This window comes from Equus caballus, chromosome 2 (assembly GCF_041296265.1).
Source record: "Equus caballus isolate H_3958 breed thoroughbred chromosome 2, TB-T2T, whole genome shotgun sequence".
NCBI lineage: Eukaryota > Metazoa > Chordata > Mammalia > Perissodactyla > Equidae > Equus > Equus caballus.
The window spans coordinates 32,104,553-32,128,744 of record NC_091685.1 but is presented as its reverse complement, the minus strand read 5'-3'; the positions used below and the strand labels follow the sequence as shown (position 1 = coordinate 32,128,744).

General features: G+C 59.4%; 1 protein-coding gene across 2 annotated transcripts in view; it reads left to right on the top strand.

The window, feature by feature from the left end:
• Positions 1-21,531, top strand: part of EPHA8 (EPH receptor A8) — a 36,740-nt gene extending 15,209 nt beyond the window's left edge. Inside the window, exons 4-17 of one of the 2 annotated variants that reach the window (XM_023635545.2) lie at positions 5,216-5,371; positions 7,480-7,815; positions 12,006-12,130; positions 12,199-12,361; positions 13,575-13,668; positions 14,873-14,940; positions 15,804-15,968; positions 16,135-16,320; positions 16,583-16,644; positions 17,187-17,396; positions 18,420-18,569; positions 18,663-18,853; positions 19,206-19,370; positions 19,518-21,531. In XM_023635545.2, the coding sequence (XP_023491313.2) occupies positions 5,216-5,371; positions 7,480-7,815; positions 12,006-12,130; positions 12,199-12,361; positions 13,575-13,668; positions 14,873-14,940; positions 15,804-15,968; positions 16,135-16,320; positions 16,583-16,644; positions 17,187-17,396; positions 18,420-18,569; positions 18,663-18,853; positions 19,206-19,370; positions 19,518-19,632 (2,186 nt within the window). In that variant the 3' untranslated portion in view covers positions 19,633-21,531. Of the gene's footprint in view, positions 1-5,215; positions 5,372-7,479; positions 7,816-8,484; positions 8,596-12,005; positions 12,131-12,198; positions 12,362-13,574; positions 13,669-14,872; positions 14,941-15,803; positions 15,969-16,134; positions 16,321-16,582; positions 16,645-17,186; positions 17,397-18,419; positions 18,570-18,662; positions 18,854-19,205; positions 19,371-19,517 lie in introns of those variants that run through there. The other variant, XR_011432604.1, reaches the window with a different exon arrangement.
• The last annotated feature ends 2,661 nt before the right edge of the window (positions 21,532-24,192 follow it).

The following is a 24,192-nucleotide window of genomic DNA, read 5'->3' as shown; positions in this document are numbered from 1 at the left end:
CCAGGCACGGGGGATGTAGGCACAGGGAGACCCTGTGTTCCAGGAGTCCACGCGGTTTCGCATCCTTCCAGCAGTGCTCTGGCTGGGGATTATGTCTGCATCCTACGGATGCGGAAGTCTGAGGCCCCTCAACTCAGGTAGTGGAGTGGGGATCTGCTGCCCCTGCACCTGACCTGCTTCTCTGCCGCCAGACCCCCTGCAGGCCCCCCTTCCCTCTGACGTGGGGTGACGTTCAAGCAGTCAGTAACTGGTACAGTATAAGCCGTGGCAGTCGGGCCGGCCGGCTGGTGGATACCTGCTCAAGGTCAGCCACCACCCCTGCTCTGGACTTGGCCAGTGAGTGCAGGCCAATGTTTGTCTTTGTGCTCCAAGGTACACTGCCCATGGAGGGGAGACTGGTCCTCCTGATTTCGGGGTCGAGGCCTCACTCAGAGCTCTGGGTCCTGCTCCAGCCTCCCTGAGGCGGGAAGTGGAGCCCAGAGAGGGAATGGGTCTTGCCCAAGGTCCCACAGCGTGTCAAGGGCAGGACTCAGGTGGAAACCCCAAGGCCTGACAGCTGGACCTCCCGGGGCTGGGAGAGGCCAAGGCCGCTCCCATTTCCTGGTGCTGCTGGCACATTCATATAAAATAATAGAGAAAAGCCAAAGCAGGGTTAGGGAATTGCAACGTATTTTGAATTTTACATTTAAATCACAATACAGCATCATTATGCCAGTTGCAAGATAATTACAGGTTTTATAAAAAATCTTAATTCATAGGGCACTCAGGCAGTGAGGTTTGGGAACGGAGTGCCCGTTTTAGGTCGCACGAGGAGAGATTTTTCTCGGCCCTGTCGGTGGAATTCTGTGACTGTCTGTGCGGCCTCCTTTGAGGAAGCAGCACAAACCTGAGGCCTCCACAAGTGGGGCGGGGCCAGCGGTCCTGCCAGGGCCCCATCCCCACTGCCCGCCTGGTGGTGGCCTGAGGATGAGGAGGATGGCGGCCAAGCAGGAGCCAGGAGCGAGTGGGCGGACCTATCTTGGGCTGCCTGAGACGTCCTCTCAGAGCCGTGCCCCCCAGCCCCAACCAGAGGGGCCCTCCTGGGGTCCTGGGGACCCCGGCTGTCTCTGCCGGGCGGTTCCCTCTGAGCAAACTGTTGAGGAGAGGAAGCGGGAGGGGTCCCGGCTTATCCAGCCCCGAACCCCCACTTCCTTCTAGTGATAGGAGAAGAGATCCAGAGCGTGAGACCTGCACAGGGACCAGGCCCACGGTGACAGCCATCGTCCCAGCTGCCAGGCTCCCAGCTTGCTGGTGTTGTCCTCACAGCTCCCCTCAGAAGTGGCCAGGCAGCCTTCAACTTTACAGAGAAGATGATAAAGCCCAGGAGAGGGGACCACCCCAGTCACACGGCTCTTTAGAGGCCTTACCAAGACTGCACCCAGGCCTCAGAGACCCGCGGAAGATTGTTAGAGCCATGCGGAGCTAGTCCAGTGTACCGGTGGGGAGACAGAGGCCCAGAGGGGCAAAGTGACTGGCCCAAGGGCACACAGCTAGGACTGGTTGATTGAACCCCAAATCTCCCAACTCCCCAACCAGTAGGCTCCCCACGCCTCACCTTCCTGACCTGGTGAGCTCCCCCACCGCTGGCTGCACTGCCCCCCTCACTCCAGAAAGGGGAAGGACCCCTCAGAGTGTCACCCGATGGGGCAGCAGCCCCAAGTCTGCGGTCCCGGTCGCCGTCCTTCCTGTCACCTGGACTCAGAATATAAATCACCCTCGGCGGCCCTAATCATCTTTCTATAAATACCAGAGTCTCATTTCGGAGGGGCACATGAACGACGAGCTCTTTCGCCTTCCTGACTGTGTTTAAAATCTGATTTAGAATTAATTTCCTTTGGTCGTCCACCGGCGGACACCTTATTTGTCAAATCTTCAGCTCCTCGCGGGGGAGAGGCGAGAGGTGGCTGGGGCCTCCGGCAGCTGCTGGCCTGACAGGCGGCCGGCAAGGTGCCCTCTGCGGGGGGAGCCCCTCCTGGCCGGGGCTGAGGTGCCCGGGCCTCTGGAAGCGCCCCAGGGCAACGGGCAGGGCCGGGCCTAGCCCGGAGCTGCTCCATCTGTCTCGCCCGTTAATTCCCGGCTCGCCTCTAGGTCTCCAGGCTCCCCGAGGCCTGGTGATTAGTATTCTTATTAAAGATTATTTTATTTTCATTGCGAGGATTAATCTGGCCTTGACACAGTATAGCCGTGTGGGTATTAGCCAGGCGCGTGAGAAGGCCCCCTGGTGAGCCGCAGAATGGTGGGGTCTCCGAGCCCCACTGGTGTCAAGAGGCTGGGGGAGGCCCGGCTCCCTCCTGAGGCCCCTCCACCTGTGTGTGCATGGGGACCCTGGGCCGCGCGCCAGCTCCCCGGCCTGTCTCCTCTGCCGACTACAGAGAATTGTAGGAGTAGGTGCCGGGCGCTGTCCTGGCCTGACTTCACCTGTGTGCGCTCATGCCCTCCTCCCAAGGGCCCGAGGAGGTGGGTACTGTCATTATCCCCATCATGCAGACGAGGAAACTGAGGCCCAGCAGCTTGCCCAGTGTCCCTTTGGCCAGGTGCAGGGGTCAGACAGGAAAAGGCCCCCAGGCTCCTGCTCCCGAGTGTCTGCTCCTCCCCGATAGGGCTCGACGGTCTGAGCGGTCAGGGACTCATGCGGCTGCTCTGTGGTGCCTCCATCATGCCGGGGGTAACACTGAGATGTCACCATGTGTGTTCTGCCTGTCACTGCTCTGAGAGCTCCTTGAGAGCAGGACCAGCTCTTAGTTATCCTGGGTGCATAGTAGAAGCACGGGAAATTTGGGTGAAGGAATGAGTGAGAGACAGAATAAGCCAGGGTCCCCGAGATGCTCCTCAGCATGGATCCGATCACGTGAGGAGGATTGCTGTGTCTCGGGTCAACAGCAGGCTCCCCAAATATTTGCCCTCTTCCCCTGCAGCTTCCTGGGCTCTGAATGGAGCTCCTGGGCCGTGCCCCAGGCCTGGGCCTCCCGGGGGCTTCTGGGAGGAGGAGGCAAGATCCCAGTGTGTCAACTAGGAGCCCCCACCACTCCGAGCTCCCAGCCCCCGGTCAGGCCTGAGCCCTCTTGGGGTCTCCCCAGACTCCCCGACAGCTAAGCCCCTCTGCCTGCCTGGTCTCTGAGTCTGTGAAGCAGCTTCAGGGCGTTATCATCTCTCCTGATTTCAGGTTTTCTCTCAAGTTTGTAGAATTTTACAAATTAACCTAATTTTAGCTATTATAATAAAGAGATACGATCAACATCCAAGGAAGAAATGACAAGATGTCTTTTCAATGAAGCTTCTCTCAAGCGCCGAGTTCTCCAGATCTCCAGACGGGATTTGTGCAGAGAGACGCCCCGAGCTTCCTGGCCGTCCCTCTGTGATTGGATTCCGTTCCATAGGTGGAGCTGGGAGCCGCCTGGATGGGTGGCGTTGGGTCCTCCTGAACCCCCGGGGTGTCTCTCTGCCCAGAGCAGACAATGGTGGGATTAGCTCAATTTGAAAACTCCCACCAGCATTGACAACTTCTGCCCTGAGCCAGCCCTGGCCCAGAGGCCGGGAATTTTGAGAGGAATGAGGCAGCCCTGGACTTATTCTCAAGGATCTGCCCACAAGGACCTTCTGGTCTAGGAGGAAAGTCAGACACACAGATAAATAAAAGTCCAACCATAGCGTTACAGGTGGTGAGACTGAGCAGGGACTGCAGAAGCGGGGAGAGGAGTAGTGGCTTTTATGTATGTGTGTGTGTGTGCGTGCGCGTGCTCGTGTACACGTGGAGGTGTGGAGAGGTCCAGAAAGACTTCATTGAGGGTATGGTTAAATGAATCTTGAAAGAATTCAACAGGTAGACATAGGAGAAAAGGCAGCCCAGGAAGAAGGCACGGCACATGCAAAGGCCCTGAGGCAGGAAACAGCCTGCTGGATGTGGGGAAACAGGCAATCCTTTAGTTCAACCTGAGGATGGGGCGTGAGAAGTGACACTGAAGGAGGCTGCAGGTGGGTTTTGGTCTCATAGAGAGGGCTTTGAATGCCAGGCTTTATTGTTTAGGCCGTGGGGAGCCCATGAGGGGTTGCACTGTTGGTGATGGAGTCAGATGTGCATCCTGGAGAGTCCTTTAACCTGGAATGTCCCCACTCCCCGCATGGCTGACTCTTCTCCTTGAGGCCACTGCTCAGATAGCCTCTCTTTCTCTGGGAGGGCAGCTCCTCTGCCATTTCCCCTCTGCCACATCTTCTGCTTTATTTCCTTCCTGGAGGTGGGCACAGCCTTGTTCACTGTGTCCCCCTCTGAAACCCCAGATCCTTGACGGCAGAGACCGTGGGGATCTTGTTCGTGGCTGTGTCTCCATCACCCCAAGCAGCGCCTGGCACAGAGTGGGTGTGCTCAAGTCCAGGTGGAGTGACCAGTGGGTTGGGGGCAGGCTGCCGGTGGGGTTGGAGGCTGCTGCCGTCATGCAGGTGGAGGAGGAAGCAGGTGTGGCAGCGGCTGGAGAGAAGGCCAGATCTGAGACAAGCTGGTCCTAGCCACAGTGGCGGTGACGTGGGGTCCGGGGGGGATGGGAGCCTGTGATCCCTGGATGGTCGGCGTCGCACGGGGAGCTTGTAAAACACAGATTCTTGGGCCCCATCCCTAGTGGCTGCTGGGGGGCCGGGACTGTATTTGTGTAGGGGTGTTTCCATGTCCACGCTGTCTGGGAACCACGGGTCTTACCATCTGTGTCCCTTTCCAGTCACATCCCCATTCTCTGTCCGCTTTCATGTCCCACCCAAGGCGCATCCCTGGGGTTTTGGCCCTGCTTTGGTTCTGAGCCTCTTGGCCCCCACCCCCGAGGCTGGTGTCTCACTCAAGGACCAGTGTCCCGTGAAGGACAGAGTCAGGCTGGAGACGGGGCCTGGCTGGGAGGGGCTGTTGCAGGAGAGGCTCTTTCCTGCGCCGACTTTGGGGCCAGGACTCAGGTGTGAGGGTCCCGGCCTCAGCTCTGCCCCCAACTTGCTGTGCAACCAACCCTCTGTAAGTCACAGGCCCTCTCTGCGCTTCAGTCCCTCATCTGCAAATGAGGGTAGGACTGGGTGATGCTGAAGCTCTGCACCTCTGTCCTCCCGGGAGACCCCCGAGGAAGCCCTCGGTCAGAGTGAGCCCCGTCCCGGGGCCCGCCGGTGTGGCCTGGCTGGCCCCCCTCAGCTGCCTTCTCCTCCACAGCCTGTGAGCTAGGCTTCTACAAGTCGGCTCCTGGGGACCAGCTCTGCGCCCGCTGCCCTCCCCACAGCCACTCTGCGGCCCCCGCTGCCCAGGCCTGCCGCTGCGACCTCAGCTACTACCGTGCAGCCCTGGACCCACCCTCTGCAGCCTGCACCCGTGAGTACCACCCCCGGACCCCAGCATCCTCGAGGCCCGGGCTGGACCAGGACCCCATGCTTGGTCTCACAGGCCCCAGGGAGCTGGTGCTCTGTGGATGAGTAGGACAAGTGACTCTCTTGGGCCAGGGGCCAGTGTGGGGTAGGGGGTGACTCTGACCCCCCACGATGGCCTTGAGCTCTCTCGGCCCAGCCTCCTGTATGTCACCAGCCATCTTTCCAGGGAAATTCTCCCTTCCCTCCCTGGTCTCTCCTCTCTGCTCCGGGGCAGACGAGAGCCCTTCGCAGCACCAGGTGGCCTTGGCCATCTTCTCATCCAGCAGTAATGCCTGTCCTGGGGACTGGGGTGGGCATGCGGGGGGTTTCCCCGTGAGGCAAGGGGGACATCAAAGGAGCCATCACTGTCATCCTGGATGAACTGGTAGGATCTGCTGAATGCCAGGAGCTGTCTTGGTGTGTGCGAGGTGTGTGCGTGAGTGTGTACATGGAGTGTGTGTGGTTGCCTGCTTGGATGGCCGCATGCATGTGTCTGATTCTGTGTGCGCCCCGGGAGGCCTACCGCAATCGTGTGACTGTGTGTGTCTGTCTCCTACAGAAGCTGCCTGCAGAGTGTCTGTACGCCTGAGTGTGAGCGTGCGAGTGCTTGTGCCCATGTATGTAAAGGATCCTTAGGGGTGTGTGTGCACATCCGGGTACCTGTAGGGGACTCCTGAGTCCCTGCAGAGCTTGAACGAACCTGCCTGTGAGCTGAGCTTGTGCACGCCTGGCCGTGCAAGGGAGGCCTGTGCTGGAGAGGGTGTGGTGGTGTGCACGCGTGCCCCGTGTACCTGACGGGACTCCCAGGACTCTGGCGCCGCGCCTGCAGGGCTGCGTGACTGTCCTGGCGTTCTGACGCGGCCCCTCTGTTGCGTCCCCTCCCCTGGCCTGAAGGGACCTCTCACATTCCCTTCCCGGCCAGGCAGGGGCTGCAGCCAGCTCAGCCTGCCCCGTTTGCCAGCCTTGGACTCTTGTGGTGGGTGGGGGGTACTTCACACGGTTCTGAATTGCCCGGAATTTGCCCCATCTCCCCCGCCCCCCACCTCCATCACCACCCAGCCCCAGGTTCCCTGCACAGAGCAGGTGAGGGCCCAGGTGTGTTCATACCACACCCATGCACGCCTGCCTTGCACGCATACACACATAGCATACATTCTCTCCATCCCTGCTCCTTCCACAGCTCTGTCCAGACCTGCGCATCCCCCATGTGGGACCGGCAAGGGCAGAGAGAATGGCTGAGTGACCTGGTGACAACCGTGGGCTCCTCAGGCCCAGGGAGCCCAGCTCTAAGCTCTAGCGGACACTTGCACTCAGCTGGCTGGACTCTGGTTTCTCTCCAAATGCACCATTCAGTGCCCTAAGCTTCTAGAAATCTGAAGACTGTAGAAGACGAGGCTTTCAGTATTCCATACCCTTCAGATTCTAAGATTCTCTGTGGTGCTGAGATCCTACAATTCTGTTGTCTTAAGATCTAAGACTCCTTCCCTGGGATTCTGAGAGTTGGCGTTCTGAGCCCAGGGGTCCCCCAGCCCCCAACCCCACCCCTCTCTCCAAAGTCCTCTTGCTGCCGGGACTGGGGCTCCCGTCGGTGGGGGAGGGCGCTCAGGGCCACGGAGACGCCCCTGGGCTGCCTGGCGCCTCCACTTCACTCTAGCAAAGTGCTCAGTGGCATTTACAGTGAATCCAGCACAGAGGGTCAAGGTGAAGTGTGGGACACAAACAACTGGGGCATTTCACACCCAGCCTGGCTACCCAGGGCTGTGCAGTCTCTGCCCCCAGCTCTGGATGAAAACTCTGGGGAGCACAAACCCCGAGCCCCCTGTGGTCCTGCGGGGGGGGGGGGGGTGGGAGGTTAGGTAACGGTGCCCAGACTCTGACACTGTGGTCCCAGTCTGATGGCGGAGACGCTGCCTCTGCCCTCAGGGAGCTTCCAGAGGATGGAGTAGGCGTGACCTCATTCTTAGGGAGCCCCACATATGGTAGGGGAGCCACAGCCCTTCTCTGGTCTCATGGGAGGAGACTGGACCCACTCGCATAAATGCCCTCCACCCCTCCCATCATTCTCTGCTCCAGGGCCACCCTCGGCACCCGTGAATCTGATCTCCAGTGTGAATGGGACGTCCGTGACACTGGAGTGGGCCCCTCCCCTGGACCCGGGTGGCCGCAGTGACATCACCTACAACGCCGTGTGCCGCCGCTGCCCCTGGACACTGGACCACTGCGAGACGTGCGGGAGTGGCACCCGCTTCGTGCCGCAGCAGACGAGCCTGGTGCAGGCCAGCCTGCTGGTGGCCAACCTTTTGGCCCACATGAACTACTCCTTCTGGATCGAGGCCGTCAACGGCGTGTCCGACCTGAGCCCCGAGCCCCGCCGGGCCGCCGTCGTCAACATCACCACGAACCAGGCAGGTAGGCGGAGACCCCTGTCCCAGCTTCCCCAGGGAGGGCCCCTGCCCTCCCGGGCATCAGAGCTTGGCCACGGGCTGGCTGAGGCCCTCAGGCAGTTCCCGCCTCTCCTGGCCGTGTCCTGCTCACCAGGACTCAGAGCTGCAGGCCTCAGGAGAGTAGACCACATCCTGGAAGTGGGAGGAATCCAGAAGCACAGAGGCAGGCTAGCGTGGCCATCGCAGGCCTGGGTTCCAGAACTTTCTCTGCCTGTTTCCTTCCTGGTGCAATGGGAGTAATAGTACCTACCTCAGGTACTGTTGTGAGGCTGAAATGATGGAAATGAAAATGCTTAGCCCAGCACCTGGCCTGTGCTGCAGGCTCGATAAACGTCATTAGAAAAAGAAAATCATTCTGATTATCATTTTCCAGAACAGCTGCCACTGCTGCCCCTGGGATGGCTTTGGTTGCACTGGTTTGGACAACAGCCATTTCTCTCTCTGTTTCTAGCCAGTCGTTGGCCTGAATTGAGTCCCTGGAACCTCTTGTTTCCAAATTCTGGTGGGTCTTGCCCGTCAAGGGACAGCCTGTCCCCAGAGCCCATCGCGGGCAGCTTCCCCATTAACAGCCACCCTGGCACATGCCCTGGACCCCTCCAGCTCCTCACCTCCGTCTCCTCCCCACACCACGCAGGCCTGGCCCAGCAGACACTATTCCCACCATGTCACAGAGGAGGAAACTGAGGCGCAGAGAGCCACCCAGTGTCACCGCATAGGAAGTGGCAGAGCCAGGATTCGAACCCAGGTCTGTCTCACTCCCAAGTGACGCAGGCCTCCCACCTCTGAGCCCAGGGCTCTCCCGCCCCGATGCCAGGGCTCCATCCACTCAGGAGATTCATCCGGCCAGCAGGCGTGGGGCACCCGCTGAGTCCCATCTCTGTCCTCGTTGATGGGGACACCGTGAGGAGTGGACCTGTGTGCCCGGTGTTCAGGGCACTGCCTCACCTACTTCCTAGGGTGACTGAGGCAGGTGGCTGGCTGGCCAGGGGGAGGGTGGAGCAGAGAACCCAGCAGCATTCAGACACCAGTCGCTGTGCTCCGTCATTATAAAGAGACCCTCCCTGAACCCACTCTCCCTTCCAGCCCCCCGCCCATTTCTCTTCACATGAACACGCCCCAAAGAGCTGTCTGTGCTCACCACGTCTGCATCCTCTCCTCTGTGGGCCTCTCCATGCAGCTCCAGTCTGGCATCTTCCCCCGCTGCCTGTCCACAGAACGTCAACATGCCCACGTGGCCACGTCCAGTGGGCACTTCTCCCTGCTCTTCCTCCTCCTCCTTGGACGCTTTTCTCTTGCCTTCCATGCCCCGCCTGCCCGCGCTTCCCGTCTGCCGGTCTGGCCTGTCCTTCTCCATGTCTGTCAGCCCCTGCTCTCTAGGCAACCTCAAGATGCTGGAGGACCCGCCTCTCTTCCCTGTGTACTCGGGTCCACCTTTCCTGAGTGGCCTCATCAGGGTCCGGGACTTTGAATCCCACCTTCGTGCTGACATCCCCAAATGAACGGCACCACCACAGACCTCTCCCCGAGATGCAGCCACCTGCTCCTCTGTCCACTCGGATGTCTTTTAGATGAACAGCCCCCCAAACCTGCACCTCCCACAGGCCCCCCATATCAGGACACGACCCCACCATTCCTGGGGTTACTCAAGCCTCAAACCCAGTTGTCCTCCTTGACTCTCTCAGCCACATCCATCCACCAGCCAGCCCTGCTCGGTCTGCCTCAAGCATCACCACCTCCACACTCGGTACCCACCCCGCGTCTGTCTTAGCTTGGGTTGCTGTAACAAAGTACCGCAGACGGGGGCTTAAACCACAGAGGTTTTCTGCTCACAGTTCTAGCGGCTGGCTGGCCAAGACCAAGGTGCTGGCCGCTGTGGTTCCTGGTGAGAACTCTCCTCCTGGCATGTGGTCAGCTGCTTTCTCCCCGGGTCCTCACATGGCAGAGAGAGAGAGAGAACTCTCTGGCTTCTCTTCTTTGAAACGCACTCATCCCACCGGGAGAGCCCCACCCTCACGACCTCATCTGAACCTGATCACCTCTCTAGGGCTCCAGCTCCAAACACTGTCACATTGGGGGATAGGGCTTCAGTATATGGATTTGCAGGGGGACACAGTTCAGTCCATCGCACCGTTCACGTCCCCATCACGTATTGCCTGGACAACCACAGGCGCCCCTCCCACTTTGCCCCCTGACTCCTTCTCACACCACATCCGGAATGAGCTTTAAAAATGTAAGTGAGATCAGGTCCTCCGTGAGTCGTTTAAAGCTCCATCCTCAGCTGACACAGTTCAGACCCTCCCGGGGCTGGGGGGACCCACGGGACCCACCCTGCCCGCCTCTGCAGCCTCACCCCATCCACTCTTGCCTGGCTCCCTCCCTTCCAGCCACACTGGCCACCGGTCCCCATCCTTGAACGCACCAAGCCCTTCCCCACCCCGGGCCTTGGCCTTGCTTCTCCATTGGAGGGACCCGCTCCTCCCTGGGACGTTCCCGTGAGTGGCTCCTTCAGTCCTCAGTTCAGCTGTCACCCCGCCTCAGGGAGGCCCACCCTGACCACCCCAGCTGAAATGGCCCATTTCCCTCCCGGCCCCCTGTGTCTGTATGGTCCTCTCCATCGCAGCACCCTCGTCATTCTTCAGGGCTCTTAACCAACCTGTATTTACGTGTTGACTTGTTTTCTTATTTACTTTCCGTCTCTCTTACTAGACCATAAGCTCCTTGAGGGCTGTCCTGGTCACTGCAGTGTCCCCGGGTCCCAGCCCAGTGCCCGGCATGTGGCATTCAGGATACACTAGGGGGAGCTGGGTGCCTGGGGCAGACAGCAGCCCTGAGCAAAACCGGTGCCTCCGCCCTCAGAGACCACTTGCCCCCACCCCCCCCCCCCACCGCTTCCCCCCAACCACCTGCTCCTTGGAGCCCTCTCAGGTGCCCTGTTTCCCTCCTGCCTCTGAGCCCGGTCTCCCTCTGTCTGCCCCTGTGTCACAGCACCTCTTGCCTTGGAAATTTTGGGGTTTTTAAGAGGCACCCACATATCCCTGGCCCTGGTGTGTGCTGCTCACATAGATGGTTGTATCTGATCCTCACCTCCTCCTGGCACGTGGTGCCTGCTACCTTCACCTTCTGGATGGGAGACTGCCACCCAGGGACAGTCATGGTCCCAGGCATGAAGGGAAGGGCCTGTTGTGAACCCAGACCTGATTCCCAGGCTGTGGGATCTCCCCTGCGCCACCCCCTCCAGCTTAACTGTGGAATTACTTGTTAATTTTTCATGTCGAAGTCATCCAGCAACACTTATTGGGGCACCTACTGTGTGCAGTCCCTGCCTGCAGGGACACGGGAGGTGTGGGGCAGAGAGTAGAACTCGGGTTGGGCAGGGGAAAGAGGAGGGCTGCGGGCTGGAGGGGGCCAGGAGGAGGGCGTCCTGCGGGCGGTTCCTCAGTTTGCCTTTGCCTGGGTCTCTCTCTGGGGGGTGGGGGGGGTGGTGGATCATTGCACTGAACGCAGGAGGGAGGGAGGGAATGGATGCATCAGTGAGTGAGTGAGGGGGCGAATGGGTGGCCTAGTGTGACACGAGAATACATGAGCTCAGATGGGCCCCCGGCTCAGCTCAGTCCCTTCCCTAAATGTCCAGAGTCCTACCCCCGAAACCCAGGCAGTGAGAGTGTAGTTCTTTCCATCCTCCCTGTCCCGTCTCCTCTGCTTCCTCCTTCCTCAGCCTCTCCTGACAGCCTGCCCCACACGGGGCCCTGGGCTGGGGGTGGGAGACGTGGAGCTAGAGACCTCAGGTGATGGGGCCCAGGGTGGACAAGAGCAGCTGCTTAATGGGGCGGGTGTGGTCCAGCATGCTTCCCGTGGATGGGCCTGGCCAGAGAGGAGGAGGAGGCAGTGAAGCTGGGGCTGCCAGGCCTCATCTGGGTCAAGCCAACCCCAGCATCTCAGACCAGAGCCAGGCTGTGCCGACCCCCGGTGACTGACCAAGGCAGTGGCCAGTGATTTTGCAGGAGGAGTGGAGGGTGCTGGCTCTCCTGGGCGGGGGCAGGACAGTCGGCAAGACGGAGCATGGCCCGAGCTGGGATCCCTGTTCAGGGCCCTGGGAAGGGGGACAGAGGCCAGTCCCCATGGTTGCCTGTCTGACTGCGCGGCCTCCTTCCCTAGCCCCGTCCCAGGTGGTGGTGATCCGCCAGGAGCGGGCGGGGCAGACCAGTGTCTCGCTGCTGTGGCAGGAGCCCGAGCAGCCCAATGGCATCATCCTGGAATACGAGATCAAGTACTATGAGAAGGTACTGCGGGGCGGGAGCGAGGTGGGGGCCAGGTGGGCAGGCCTTGGCTGACCGCCCTCCCATGGCAGGACAAGGAGATGCAAAGCTACTCCACCCTCAAGGCTGTCACCACCAGGGCCACCGTCTCGGGCCTCAAGCCGGGCACCCGCTACGTGTTCCAGGTCCGAGCCCGCACCTCTGCAGGCTGCGGCCGCTTCAGCCAGGCCATGGAGGTGGAGACCGGGAAACCCCGTGAGTGCCAGGAGCGGGGAGGCCGCGGGAGCTGGGCAGGGCCGGGTGCCAGGGCCCTGGTGGTCAGAGAAGGGGAACTGTGCTATCTGAGCTGGCGCCTGTGGTGGATCAGCATATTTACAGGAGAAAAACCAAGGCTCAGAGAAGGAAAGGTACTTGCCTGATGTGGCAGAGCTGGGAACAGCGTGTCAGCCGCTGGCTTTTGCTGAGTGTCAGTGTGACTTGCAGGTATCATGAGGACAACCTCATAACCGTCCCAGAGACCCTCTATCGAGTTGGCATTACCCACAGCCCCATTTTGCAGACAAGGAAAATGAGGGTCAGAGCAGTAAAGTGAATTGCCCGAGGTTACCCAGCAAAGCAGGATTTGAACGCGGACATTCTAGGGACAAATTCCGTGCCCCTTCCCCAGGATCATCCCGCCCCCGGCCTCCGAACAGAGGTTCTCAGTGTGTTCCAGGACCAGCAGCCTCGGCCTCACCCGGGAGCTCCCAGAAATGCTGATTCTCAGGCCCACCCCAGACCTTCTGAATCAGAGGCCCTGGGTGGGGGGGGGGCAGCAGTTTAGGTTTATCAAGCCTGCAGCGGGATTCTGAGGTGCGTTCCAGCTTGAGAACCCCGGCCCCATCTCCAGCCAATGAGGTCTTCTATCCTTGGGCACCCTCTGATAGAGGGTTCCAGGCTGTGTTCTCGACCCTGCTCCCCTGGCACCCGTGGCTTGTGGGTCTCAGGTGCTCCTCGGTCTGACACCATGTGGAGACTGCCCAGGTGGGAATCCTGCCCCACTCCATCCCATGTCCTGTGTGACCTTGAGCAAATTCCTTGAGTTCTCTGAGCCTCCGTTTTCTCATCTGAAAACTGAGCTAATACTGGGACCTCCCTGGATGGGTGTGGGGAGCGGCCACGGAGACTGAACTGAGCTCTCGGCACACTCAGCTTTGTTACTGTTGGGATAACAGGCAGGCCAGGCGTTTTCTGATTCACATTACAGATGAGAAAACTGAGGCTCAGAGAAGTCCAGTGACTCTCCCCAGGTCACACAGTCTCAGGAAGTGATGACACCGGGTTGGGAAGCCAGGAAGCCTGGGGCAGCAGGGGCTTGAAGGACAGGCTCAGTAGAGAGGGGGCTGGGGGCAGAGGAGGGGGTGCCTGTGTGCTGGCCCTGGGCTGGCTCACAGCTGAGCGGCTGCCCTTGATCTGGTGTCCCCCGCAGGACCCCGCTACGACACGCGGACCATTGTCTGGATCTGCCTGACGCTCATCACAGGCCTGGTGGTGCTTCTGCTCCTGCTCATCTGCAAGAAGAGGTGGGTGGTCCGGCCCCAGCCCCGGGGCTCTCCTCTGGAGCGCTGTGTCACCCGCCTGCCCCCGCCCTGTGCCTGGGGCAGGGCTCACTCACACATCCACCTGCTCTTCCTTCCTCCTCCTCGGACACTTTTCTCTTGCCTTCCATGCCCCGCCTGGCCCCACTTCCCATCCGCCTGTCTGGCCTGTCCTTCTCCGTCTCTGTCAGCCCCTGCTCTCTAGACAACCCAGGGAGGCTCGGGGACCTGCCTCTCTTCCCTGTGTACTCGGGTCCACCTTTCCTGAGCGGCCTCATCAGGGTCCAGGGCTTTGAATCCCACCTTCATGCTGACATCCCCAAATGTATGGCACCACCACACACCTCTCCCTGAGATGCAGCCACCCACTCCTGTGTCCACTCGGATGTGTTTTAGTAAACAGCCCCCCAAAGCCACACACCCCACAGGCCCCTCATCTTAGGACACAGCCCCACCATTCCTGGGGTTACTCAAGCCCCAAACCCAGTTGTCCTCCTTGACTCTCTCAGCCACATCCATCCACCAGCCAGCCCTGCTCGGTCTCCTTCGAGCATCACCACCTCCATCTCATTTAATCCTAATGACACTCCAGGGATGCAGAGATTCTGACCTCTTTTTGCAGGTGAGCATATTGGGGATCAGAGAGGTTAGGCTGCTTCAGCCAGATAGAAGCCAGAACTGGGACAGGAGCCCAGGTCTGTCACAGCCAAAGACCATGCTCTGGGTCACTCTCCCCTCCCCTGCTCCGTTCCAGAGGGAGGAGGGCCTGGGATACTGGCTCAGTGCAGGCTTAGGATCCCAGATGGCGAGAATGAAGGATCATCCAATAGATGGAGAAACTAAGGCCCAGGGAAGGGAAGGGGTTTGTCAATGTCACACAGCAGGCTTGGCATCAGAAGCCTCATCTCCTAACCCCTCCACCAGGGATGGTCTCCTGTAAAACAGGGCTAATGATGCCACAGACTTTGTAAATTGTAAGTGTCTGTAAATGTCAAGGATGTCGCAGCTCAGCTGGGTTGAGAGCCTGAGAGCGAGGACTCCCCCTGCAGGGGCAGGTGCTGGGGTGGCAGGCGCTGACCTGAAGGGGGAGAGGAGTAGAAGGGAGGGGTGCTGACTTGTCCCTGCGTGGGGTCAGGGCTGGGGCGAGGGGCGGTCTGGCCTCGGGGAGAACCGTGCCCCTCCTCCCCAGGCACTGCGGCTACAGCAAGGCCTTCCAGGACTCAGACGAGGAGAAGATGCGCTATCAGAACGGGCAGGGTGAGTGCGGGGCCCCGGCATCTGGGGGCAAAGAGGAGGTCACGGCGGGGCCACTGCTGGGCAGGGTGAGTGCGGGGGCCCCGGCATCTGGGGGCAAAGAGGAGGTCACGGTGGGGCCACTGCTGGTCTGGGGATGGCAGAGGTAGGAAGGAGCAAGGTGCCCACAGAAAAGACCAGAGCCCGAGAGATGGACCCCAGGATGTCACAAGACTGGAGACCCCAGAGCTGTTCACCTTTCCTGGGTTCACAGACCCCACTGAGGATGCTGGAGACCTTCTCCCGGGGAATGCCCTGATGTGTGCACTCACACACAATTTTGCAGACAGTCTTCTCGGGGGGAGTCATACAATCTTGGACAAGAACCCCTGCTACAGAGAGCTTTTTAAGGACCCGGCAAAGCTCTGAAAATGAGGCAAATATGGGGATGTCTGCCTCCACACCCACTTTGCCCGTGGAGACAGTAGTATCGGTCGTGGTACTGATGCCCGCTGAGCCTGAATGCAGCCCGAGGATCCAGCGTCACACGGTCTTCTAGAGAGCCACTCCCAGTCCATCTACCTTGGCACTTGTGATGAAACCTTTTTTGCCACATTCCTACCTCAAAACAATTTGGAACGATCTTAAGGACTCTAGAAGTGACCCTAGAAAATGACAGACACGCTCAGAACTCACTGGAGACCCCAAAGTCCCCTAGAGACCCCACGGCTACTTCATAGAGACCCTACTTTCATTTGGCGAACTCTTATTGGGCGCCTACTGTTTGCCACCATATCCTGAGATTCCCAGAGACACGCCTCACCCCACCCCAGACCCTTCCCAGGCCCGGGAACCCAGCTGACAGCCCTTCTCTCCTGGCCCCTCAGCACCCCCACCCGTCTTCCTGCCCCTGCACCACCCCCCGGGGAAGATCCCGGAGCCCCAGCTCTGTGCGGAACCCCACACCTATGAGGAGCCGGGCCGGGCGGGCCGCAGTTTCACCCGAGAGATCGAGGCCTCCAGGATCCACATTGAGAAGATCATCGGCTCTGGTGAGCTTCCTGGGCGGTGGGGCTGGGGCCATCACAGAGGGGCTTCCCAGGCAGCGGGAGAGGGGAGCGGAGGAGCCTGGCATGGGTGTGTGAGGCTGGGGGGGTTCAGGGCAAGGGGAGGAGGGACCCACCACCCTCCCCGGCCTGCCCCACTCGGGGTCCACAGGAGAATCCGGGGAAGTCTGCTACGGATGGCTGCGGGTGCCGGGGCAGCAGGACGTGTCCGTGGCCATCAAGGCCCTCAAAGCCGGCTACACAGAGAGACAGCGGCGGGACTTTCTGAGTGAGGCATCCATCATGGGGCAGTTTGACCACCCCAATATCATCCGCCTTGAAGGTGTCGTCACCCGTGGTAGGTGCCAGGCGAGGGCAGCCTCACCTGAGGGCCCCTCCTGTCCAGCATGGGCCTCTGGGGCCCTCCCTAGACCACCCTGCTCTGCCCGTACCCCCGGCTCAGGTCCCTGGGTGATTCAGGTGGGGGGAGAAACCCAGGCTCCCTGGGGCCCTCAGTACTCGCCCAGCTCCTGGCAGCTCATCAGGGGGCGTGTTCCTGGGGTCTCTGATATAGCAGGCCTGATCCCCCAAGAGCCACCCACGCCCCATCCCCTCCCCAGGCCGCCTGGCAATGATCGTGACGGAGTACATGGAGAATGGTTCCCTGGACGCCTTCCTGAGGGTGCGTGCCCCGCCCCCTTTCACGTGGGCTCGGGGAGGGCCATTCAGTCCGGGCGCTGGGAGACAGTGGCAGGCCTCCAACACCCCCAGAGCTTGGACCCGACAGCCCTGGGGAGGGGGATCAGGTGTAGGGGGTCCTAAGGATCAGCCAATCAGACTGCCTCTCAGCCCCCATCCCGTTAGAGTTGCCCTGCTGCACGGGTCCCGCTGCCCTGCACACAGGCTAAGGGGGTGCTCTGTGGGGACCCAGGGCCTCCGCAGCTGGGAGGCATGGTGGGTGTGGCAGAAATCACTGGATTCCCAGCCCCCGCCCTGCCTTTTATTCGCTGGGTGCTCTTAGGCACAGGGCTTAACCTCTCTGAGCCCCCATTTGTCCTTCTGCAAAATGGATGAGCAGCCATCGCTGCCCCACCTGCCTCTCAGGGTTGCTCCGAGTGTAAACGAGGCCGTGAGCCCGACCGTGAGCAGAACCCTGCTTCCTACGAGTGAGACACTTTGCGGGCTGCTCGGAGCCTTGCTGAAGCCGAGCCGTGTCCCCCGCAGACCCACGATGGGCAGTTCACCGTCATGCAGCTGGTGGGCATGCTCAGAGGCGTGGCCGCCGGCATGCGCTATCTCTCCGACCTGGGCTACGTGCACCGCGACCTGGCCGCCCGCAACGTCCTGGTGGACGGCAACCTGGTCTGCAAGGTGTCCGACTTCGGGCTCTCGCGGGTGCTGGAGGACGATCCCGACGCCGCCTACACCACCACGGTGCGCAGCCCGCTCCACCTTCCGATGGGCCCAGGGAGGGCGCGGGAGGGCTCCCCCAGGTCGTCGAGTGAAGCTGGCCGTTTCTAGGCTGCCTTCCACCTGGGGCGAGCCCTCCCTCTGCTCTGCACCTCAATGTCCCCTCTGGGGACTGGGAGCCACCTTTCCTGCCTTCCCTCCGTCACCTGGGGAGACACCAGGGCTGGTCCCCACCGTCACTCACTCGCGGGAGATTTGGGGAGAATTGGCATCTCTCTGAATCAGGTCGATTCCACATCTGTCTCTAAGGTTGGGTAAAAACCAGTGTTTTCAACACGTGTTCCGTGGAGACTTGGGCTTCTCTGGAGGTGCCTGGGAGCTGCCTTACAGGGGGCGGCCGAGTGGACGGGGCTCTGGCTTCACCGCCTGCCTCAACCGGAACCTTCCCTGTGGAGCTCACCCACTGACCCTCTGAATAAGGTTTCACTTAGAGAAAGGATTTTGTGACCAAAAAAAAAGGAAGAAGAAGAGGAAGGGGGCCAGCCGGGTGGCGCAGGGGTTAAGTGCGCATGTTCCGCTTCTCGGCGGCCCGGGGTTCACCGGTTCGGATCCCGGTTGCAGACATGGCACCACTTGGCAAGCCATGCAGTGGCAGGCATCCTACATAGAAAGTAGAGGAAGATGGGCATGGATGTTAGCTCAGGGCCAGTCTTCCTCAGCAAAAAGAGGAGGATTGGCAGCAGATGTTAGCTCAGGGCTAATCTTCCTCAAAAAAAAAAAAAAAAGAAGAAGAAGAAGGAAAAGGAGGAGGAGTCAGGAGCCATTGGCCCATTCCCGCACTCTGTGCTGGCTGGCGCATCGGCTGCTGGCCCTTTCCTGAGCGTCCGCTGTGCCGGGCTTCACAAGCGTCCTCCCGTTTGTGCTCACGGCAGCTCGTGAGCCGCTCTCCCCATCAGAACAGGCCCTGGAGGGTGGGAGCAGGACCCTGGTGCTCCGCTCCCTGGCTCGGGCTGCGGAGGAGCCCTCACAGACCCACGTCCATCGCAGGGCGGGAAGATCCCCATCCGCTGGACGGCCCCTGAGGCCATCGCCTTCCGGACCTTCTCCTCGGCCAGCGACGTGTGGAGTTTTGGTGTGGTCATGTGGGAGGTGCTGGCCTACGGGGAGAGGCCCTACTGGAACATGACCAACCGTGACGTGAGCTCGGGGCCCTGGCTGGGCAGAGACGGGGGTTGGGGGGGCCTTGGAGGGGCGACAGCCTCCAGCCCAGCGCCATGCCCCGCTCCCCAGGTCATCAGCTCTGTGGAGGAGGGGTACCGCCTGCCTGCACCCATGGGCTGCCCCCGCGCCCTGCACCAGCTCATGCTCGACTGTTGGCACAAGGACCGGGCCCAGCGGCCTCGCTTTTCCCAGATCCTCAGTGTCCTCGATGCCCTCATCCGGAGCCCTGAGACTCTCAGGGCCACGGCCACTGTCAGCAGGTGCCTGGCGCCCACCCCAGCTCTGCCCAAGCCCGGCTGCCTTCCCAGCATTGCCCCAGATAAGGCCCGGGCTTAGTCCAGACCCTGACCCCTGGACCAGACCCAGCCTGGGCCCTGGACCCCTGTCCATCCTAGACCCCTGACCCCTGCCTGGGCCCCTGATCCCTGCCTGGGCGCCTGACTCCTGCCTGCCTGGGCCTTCCTTGGCCCTCTCCTTCCAGGCCTGGGATCCCGGCCCTCATACCCCTTGCCCACTGCTGAGCCCGGATGGAGGCTGAGGGTGGCTATGCCCAGTGTCCCCAAGGAAGGCAAAGGCCTGGCAGGCCACTCACCAAGGGCCCCTGTGCCTCAGGTGCCCGCCCCCCGCCTTTGCCCGGAGCTGCTTTGACCTCCGAGGGGGCAGCGGGGGCCTCACCGTGGGGGACTGGCTGGACTCCATCCGCATGGGCCGCTACCGGGACCACTTTGCTGCTGGTGGCTACTCCTCTCTGGGCATGGTGCTGCGTATGAACGCTCAGTGAGTGGGAGGGTGGAGGTGGTCCCCAGGGGGTGGGGCTGGGGGAGAGGGCAGAGGGCCAGAGGCAGAGCCGCTGAGGATTTGGCAGCTTCGGGGGATGGGTATGCCCCCCAGGCCAACCTGGTCAGCACCCTGCTTCCCCCACAGGGATGTGCGTGCCCTGGGCATCACCCTCATGGGCCACCAGAAGAAGATCCTGGGCAGCATCCAGACCATGAGGGCCCAGCTGACCAGCACCCAGGGGCCCCGCCGGCACCTCTAACCCAAGGCCAGTGGGGCCTGGGCAGCACCCAGGCCAGCTCCAGGTCCAGGAGGACTTGCACGGCTGACCAGTGGTCGAGACAGCCCCAGGCCTCTGTCCCTCCTCTCAGGTGCCAGGAGGCCAAGGGCTCCATGGCAGGATGTGGAGTGATCAGGGGTCAGGCTGCCTGCAAAGGGGCCTTGGGTGCCCAGTGTGGCCGGGACACCCGCCCCAGGGCAGAGGGCCCTCGCCTTCCCAGACGCTGGGACCTCAGCACCACCGAGCCCACACCCTGCCTCTGTGTGCGTGTGTGTGTGCCTGTGTGTTTGTGTGCTCTTGTGCTGTAGGGGTGTGTTCTCACGAGGTCGTGGTGACCTGTGTGAACATGTGTGTGTGTGTGTGTGTGTGTGTGCATGTCCATCGGTCAGGTCCCAGCATGGATGTGTGCCAGTTATGCTGCGCATGCTTATCCATGAAGACTGGGGGCACATGTGCGTGACCGTGAGTGGCATGTCGTGAAGGAGGATGCGTGTTACAAGCCTGTGGGCAGAGAACTCCCTGTGGCGCTGCCCATGGAATGCAGGCCCGGGTCCCAGCACCTGCAGGGCCTGGGAGAGGCTCACGCCCCCTCCCCCCATGCGTGGAGGCCGAGCCAGGGGCCACTTCTGAACCAAACCAGCACCAGGCCCACCTTTGTCTCCGCCCGGGTGAGCCCACCCCCGGCTCTATCTCAGGTCTGAGCCCTCCTTCTAGCTGGCAGGGGGGCCACCTGCAGCCTCCACCTGCCTCCCACCGCTGCTTCAACAGGAAAACAGGGTTCCCGGCCAGCCCTCTGGCCGCCTTCTGAGGAGGCATCGCCAAGGTCATAAGATGCCCTCAGCTGCACCGGGCTGCCGGGCCAGGGGCCAGGGGCCACCACCTTCCCCCTAGTCTCTGATGCCCTTCCACGGCCCAGGGCTCCTCACTTGGACGTCCCTCTGCCAGCCTCATTGCCCAGCCCTAACCTCCCCCACAGCCCCACTCCTGGGGTCAGGGACATGACATCACATCCTAGCTTTTCAGCCCCAAATCCACCTCTGCTGTGCCATCTGGGGAGATGGAGGCTGAGAGAGCAGTGTGCCTTGTCCAAGGTCACATGGCGGCCAAGTTTCCGAGCTGAGGCCTCTGCCTCCCAGCCCAGGGTTCTTTCCCCTGCAACATCCCACATGGACAGCTATGGGTGCAAAGGGGCTTGGGAAGCCCCCCAGTCAGAGACTGACCCTCCCCCTTACGGCCCACCAGGGTATGTAAATATCTTTTTTGTACCATGTCAGAATATTTTTTCCTCACTCTTGACAATGCAAAAATGGTCGTCAAAGCACATAAAAGTCACCAGGGTGAGAAAGCCCCATCCCAGGGGAGGCTTGGCAGGCAGGGTCCAAGGAACCCCACCGGGCAGGATGCCGGGTGCCCCCTGCCGCCCCGAGGGAGGGCCAGCCCAGCCCCCACCCCTTGCCCCACCCTCCCCGTAGCCAGCACAGCTGTTCCGCGGAGACACCAGCACTGAGCCCCCCTCTCCTTCCTGCAATAATTTGGGGGGATCTCAGCCCCGCCCAGGGGCCGCGGCCAGCTCTCTGCACCTCTATATATTATATTACTATATAGCCAAGCTGCTCTTCCTTCCTATGGAAGTCGGAAACATGGTCAGGACACGATCCGGGGAGGACCCTGTTTTCCTCCCACCCCCACCCCACTCTCACCCAGTTCCTGGGCTCTGGATCCTCACGGTCGGGGGAACACAGGGGGCCTGGCACTTGCCAAAGTGTGGCCCCTGCCCCTGGCATGAGTTGCCCCTCAGGATCCCAGAGATCTGTCTCTCTGTGATCTCCATCCTGAGTCTTGAACTTGCCCACAATGAGAATAAATTCTGCCTCATCTTTGCCTTTGTCTCTTGTTTTTTCCATCCCTACAACCTTGGCATCTCCTGGTGAGGAAGGAGCAGCCTTATGCTGTGTGCCTCCTGTATGCATCCCATACATCTCTTCCTCTCTGGTCTTCTCACCTGTCCCAGGAGGTGGGTTCAAGCCCTCATTTTATACAGGGGGAGGCTGAGTCTTAGAGAGCTCAACTTGCCCATAGTCAACTTTGTGGGCGGCTGAATCAGAACCCAGGCTTGTCCAACTCCTGCGCCCATGCTCCGCTAGGAAGCACCCCCTCAAGCCCCAAATTTTCTCTTCCAGATGTCCCGATTGCCCTTGCCTCATGTTCTCTTGTGGAAGAAAGTCACCTCCTGGAGGAGGAAGATATGAGGAAGGAGCATTTCATGGGAACAACTTCCTTGGGACCCAGGGCTCCATTGAGAGACCTGGATGCTGTGGGCTGGGGAAGGGAAGATGGTGCGAGCATCTTCCATAGTTACATTAGGGTGCTGAGGACCCACCTCTGCTCCAGGAGGAAGGGGACAGCAGCGGGAGCCGGGGTGATGGCATCAGAGGCAGAGCAGAGCCCAACTGTGTCCACTGGCATCAATAACTCAGACATTTGGGGAAGGCGCCCGTGCGGCCTTATCGATGAGCAGGAAGTGATCTCCAGCAGCCTCTGTAGCTGAGGGTCTTCATTCCTGCACCTCCCTCAAATTGGAAAAGTGGGACCAGGGAGAAAACACCTTTAGTGTGCCTCCTACAATCTCCCTCATAGGCACAGCAGCCCTGTGAGATTGGTACTATTGTCTCCATCTTACAGATGAGCACACGCGTGCTCAGAGAGGCCAGTGTCCCACGTGGCAGGACCAACTGTAGAGATAGATCTGATTTCAAGCCAGGTGTGTTTCCTCCTGAAATACCAAACTCCACCCCAGGATCTGTCCTCACAAGACCAGCTGTTTCCTGTGAGGAAGAACCTCTTCCTACACACTTCTCTTCCCTAAGGGCAGTCATCAGAGCTTACTGAGCACCTGCTGTATGCTGGGTGCCGCTGGGGACGCAAAGATGAAGGGGATGCAGCGCCTCCTCTTCAGAAGCCGAGACTAGGTGAAGGTACAGAGTGCACACAAGTGGCTCCCCAGTCGGATCCGGCGTGTGAAGTGCCCAGGGAATGGGGCATACGGGAATGCTAGAGGAGGTCAGAGGAGGGGGAGCCTGGGGGGCCAGGGCTGTCATCAAGGCCTTCCTGAAGGAGGAGGCTAGGCATTGAAGGATGGGAAGCGTGTGGAGTTTCATTTCCTAGGCAGCCCCCTGTTCGAGGATGGAACGCAGAGGACGGGGAGAATAATGGCCAGAGAAGAACCAGATCGTGTGACAATGAGGGAAACCTTGTTGTCGTGAAGTCGGCTAGTCCCCTCCAGTTGAATCTATACTCTTTATTTCTGATAAAATTTGCAACAGTTTTCTCTGCAACTTGACAAGCTCATCTGAAAACAGATATGGAATAATAAAGAACTCAGAATAGCCAAGACAACTGTGAAGAAGAAAGAGAAAGGGAAGCTTTACCCTGCCAGATATTAATAATTACTATAAAGCTCTAATAATTAAAATAGTTTTATTTGGCCCCAGGAATAGAGAAACAGATAAAAAGAACAGAGAATAATGCCTAGGAACAGATCCAAATATATATATATGAGAGTTTGAAACATGACAAGGAGTAAAGAATGGTCTAGTTAATGGGTGATATTAGGACAATTAGGTACCTTCACAGAAAAAGGTACAATCAGATCTCTGCTCACACTGCTCCAAAATGAGCGCCAGCCTGATCAAAGTCCCAAATGTAAAAAACAGACTATAAACAAGAAAGTAACTTTACAACACTAGAGTAGAAAATAAACAAGAGCAAGAAGTACAAATGATAAAGGAAAACGATGATAAATCCTATTTCATTAAAATCAAAAACTTGCACACGACAAAAAATAAATTTGTTAAATCCACAGCTGGGAGAAGATATTTGCAACCTGTACAACCAACCAGTAGAGTTAGTTTCTGAAATAAAATTTCTTTAAAACTTTAAAAGAATCAATTTCTCAAAACATTCCAAAACAATAGGAAAATGAGCAAAAGCTATGAACAAATAACAGAGGAAGAAATTTGAATGGCCAATAAAGATTTTAAAAAGATTCTCAACATCACTAGTAAACATGGAAATGCAAATTAAAACAATAATGCGATAGCACATTACACTAGTCTGATCAGCAAAATGAGCCTATAACACCAGTATTGATGAAAGTGGAGGGGGGGTGCGGAATAGCAGTGTTTAGAAACTTCTGGTGGGAATGTAAATTGGTTCAACTACTTTGGAGAGCAATTTGGAAACACTTAGTAAATTTTAAGATGAGAAGATCTAAGCCCCAGCAGCCCCACCTTAGTGTATGGGTGTCTTAGGTTCGTGCCTGAGACTCTTGTGCAGGTGACACACTGACGGGCGGCTCTCAGGTGAAAGAGCGGGGGGATGGCAGAGAGGGTTGGAGGAAATGCTGACCAACGATGAGCTCTCTGTTGGAGGTGAGCTTCCACCTGATCCCATGGGGACCTCGTCAGCATTAATGACATCACCGGTTTGATCTGCCTTGAGGCAAGAGGGGCACTCTTTTGTAACCCCACGTCCATCAGTCGT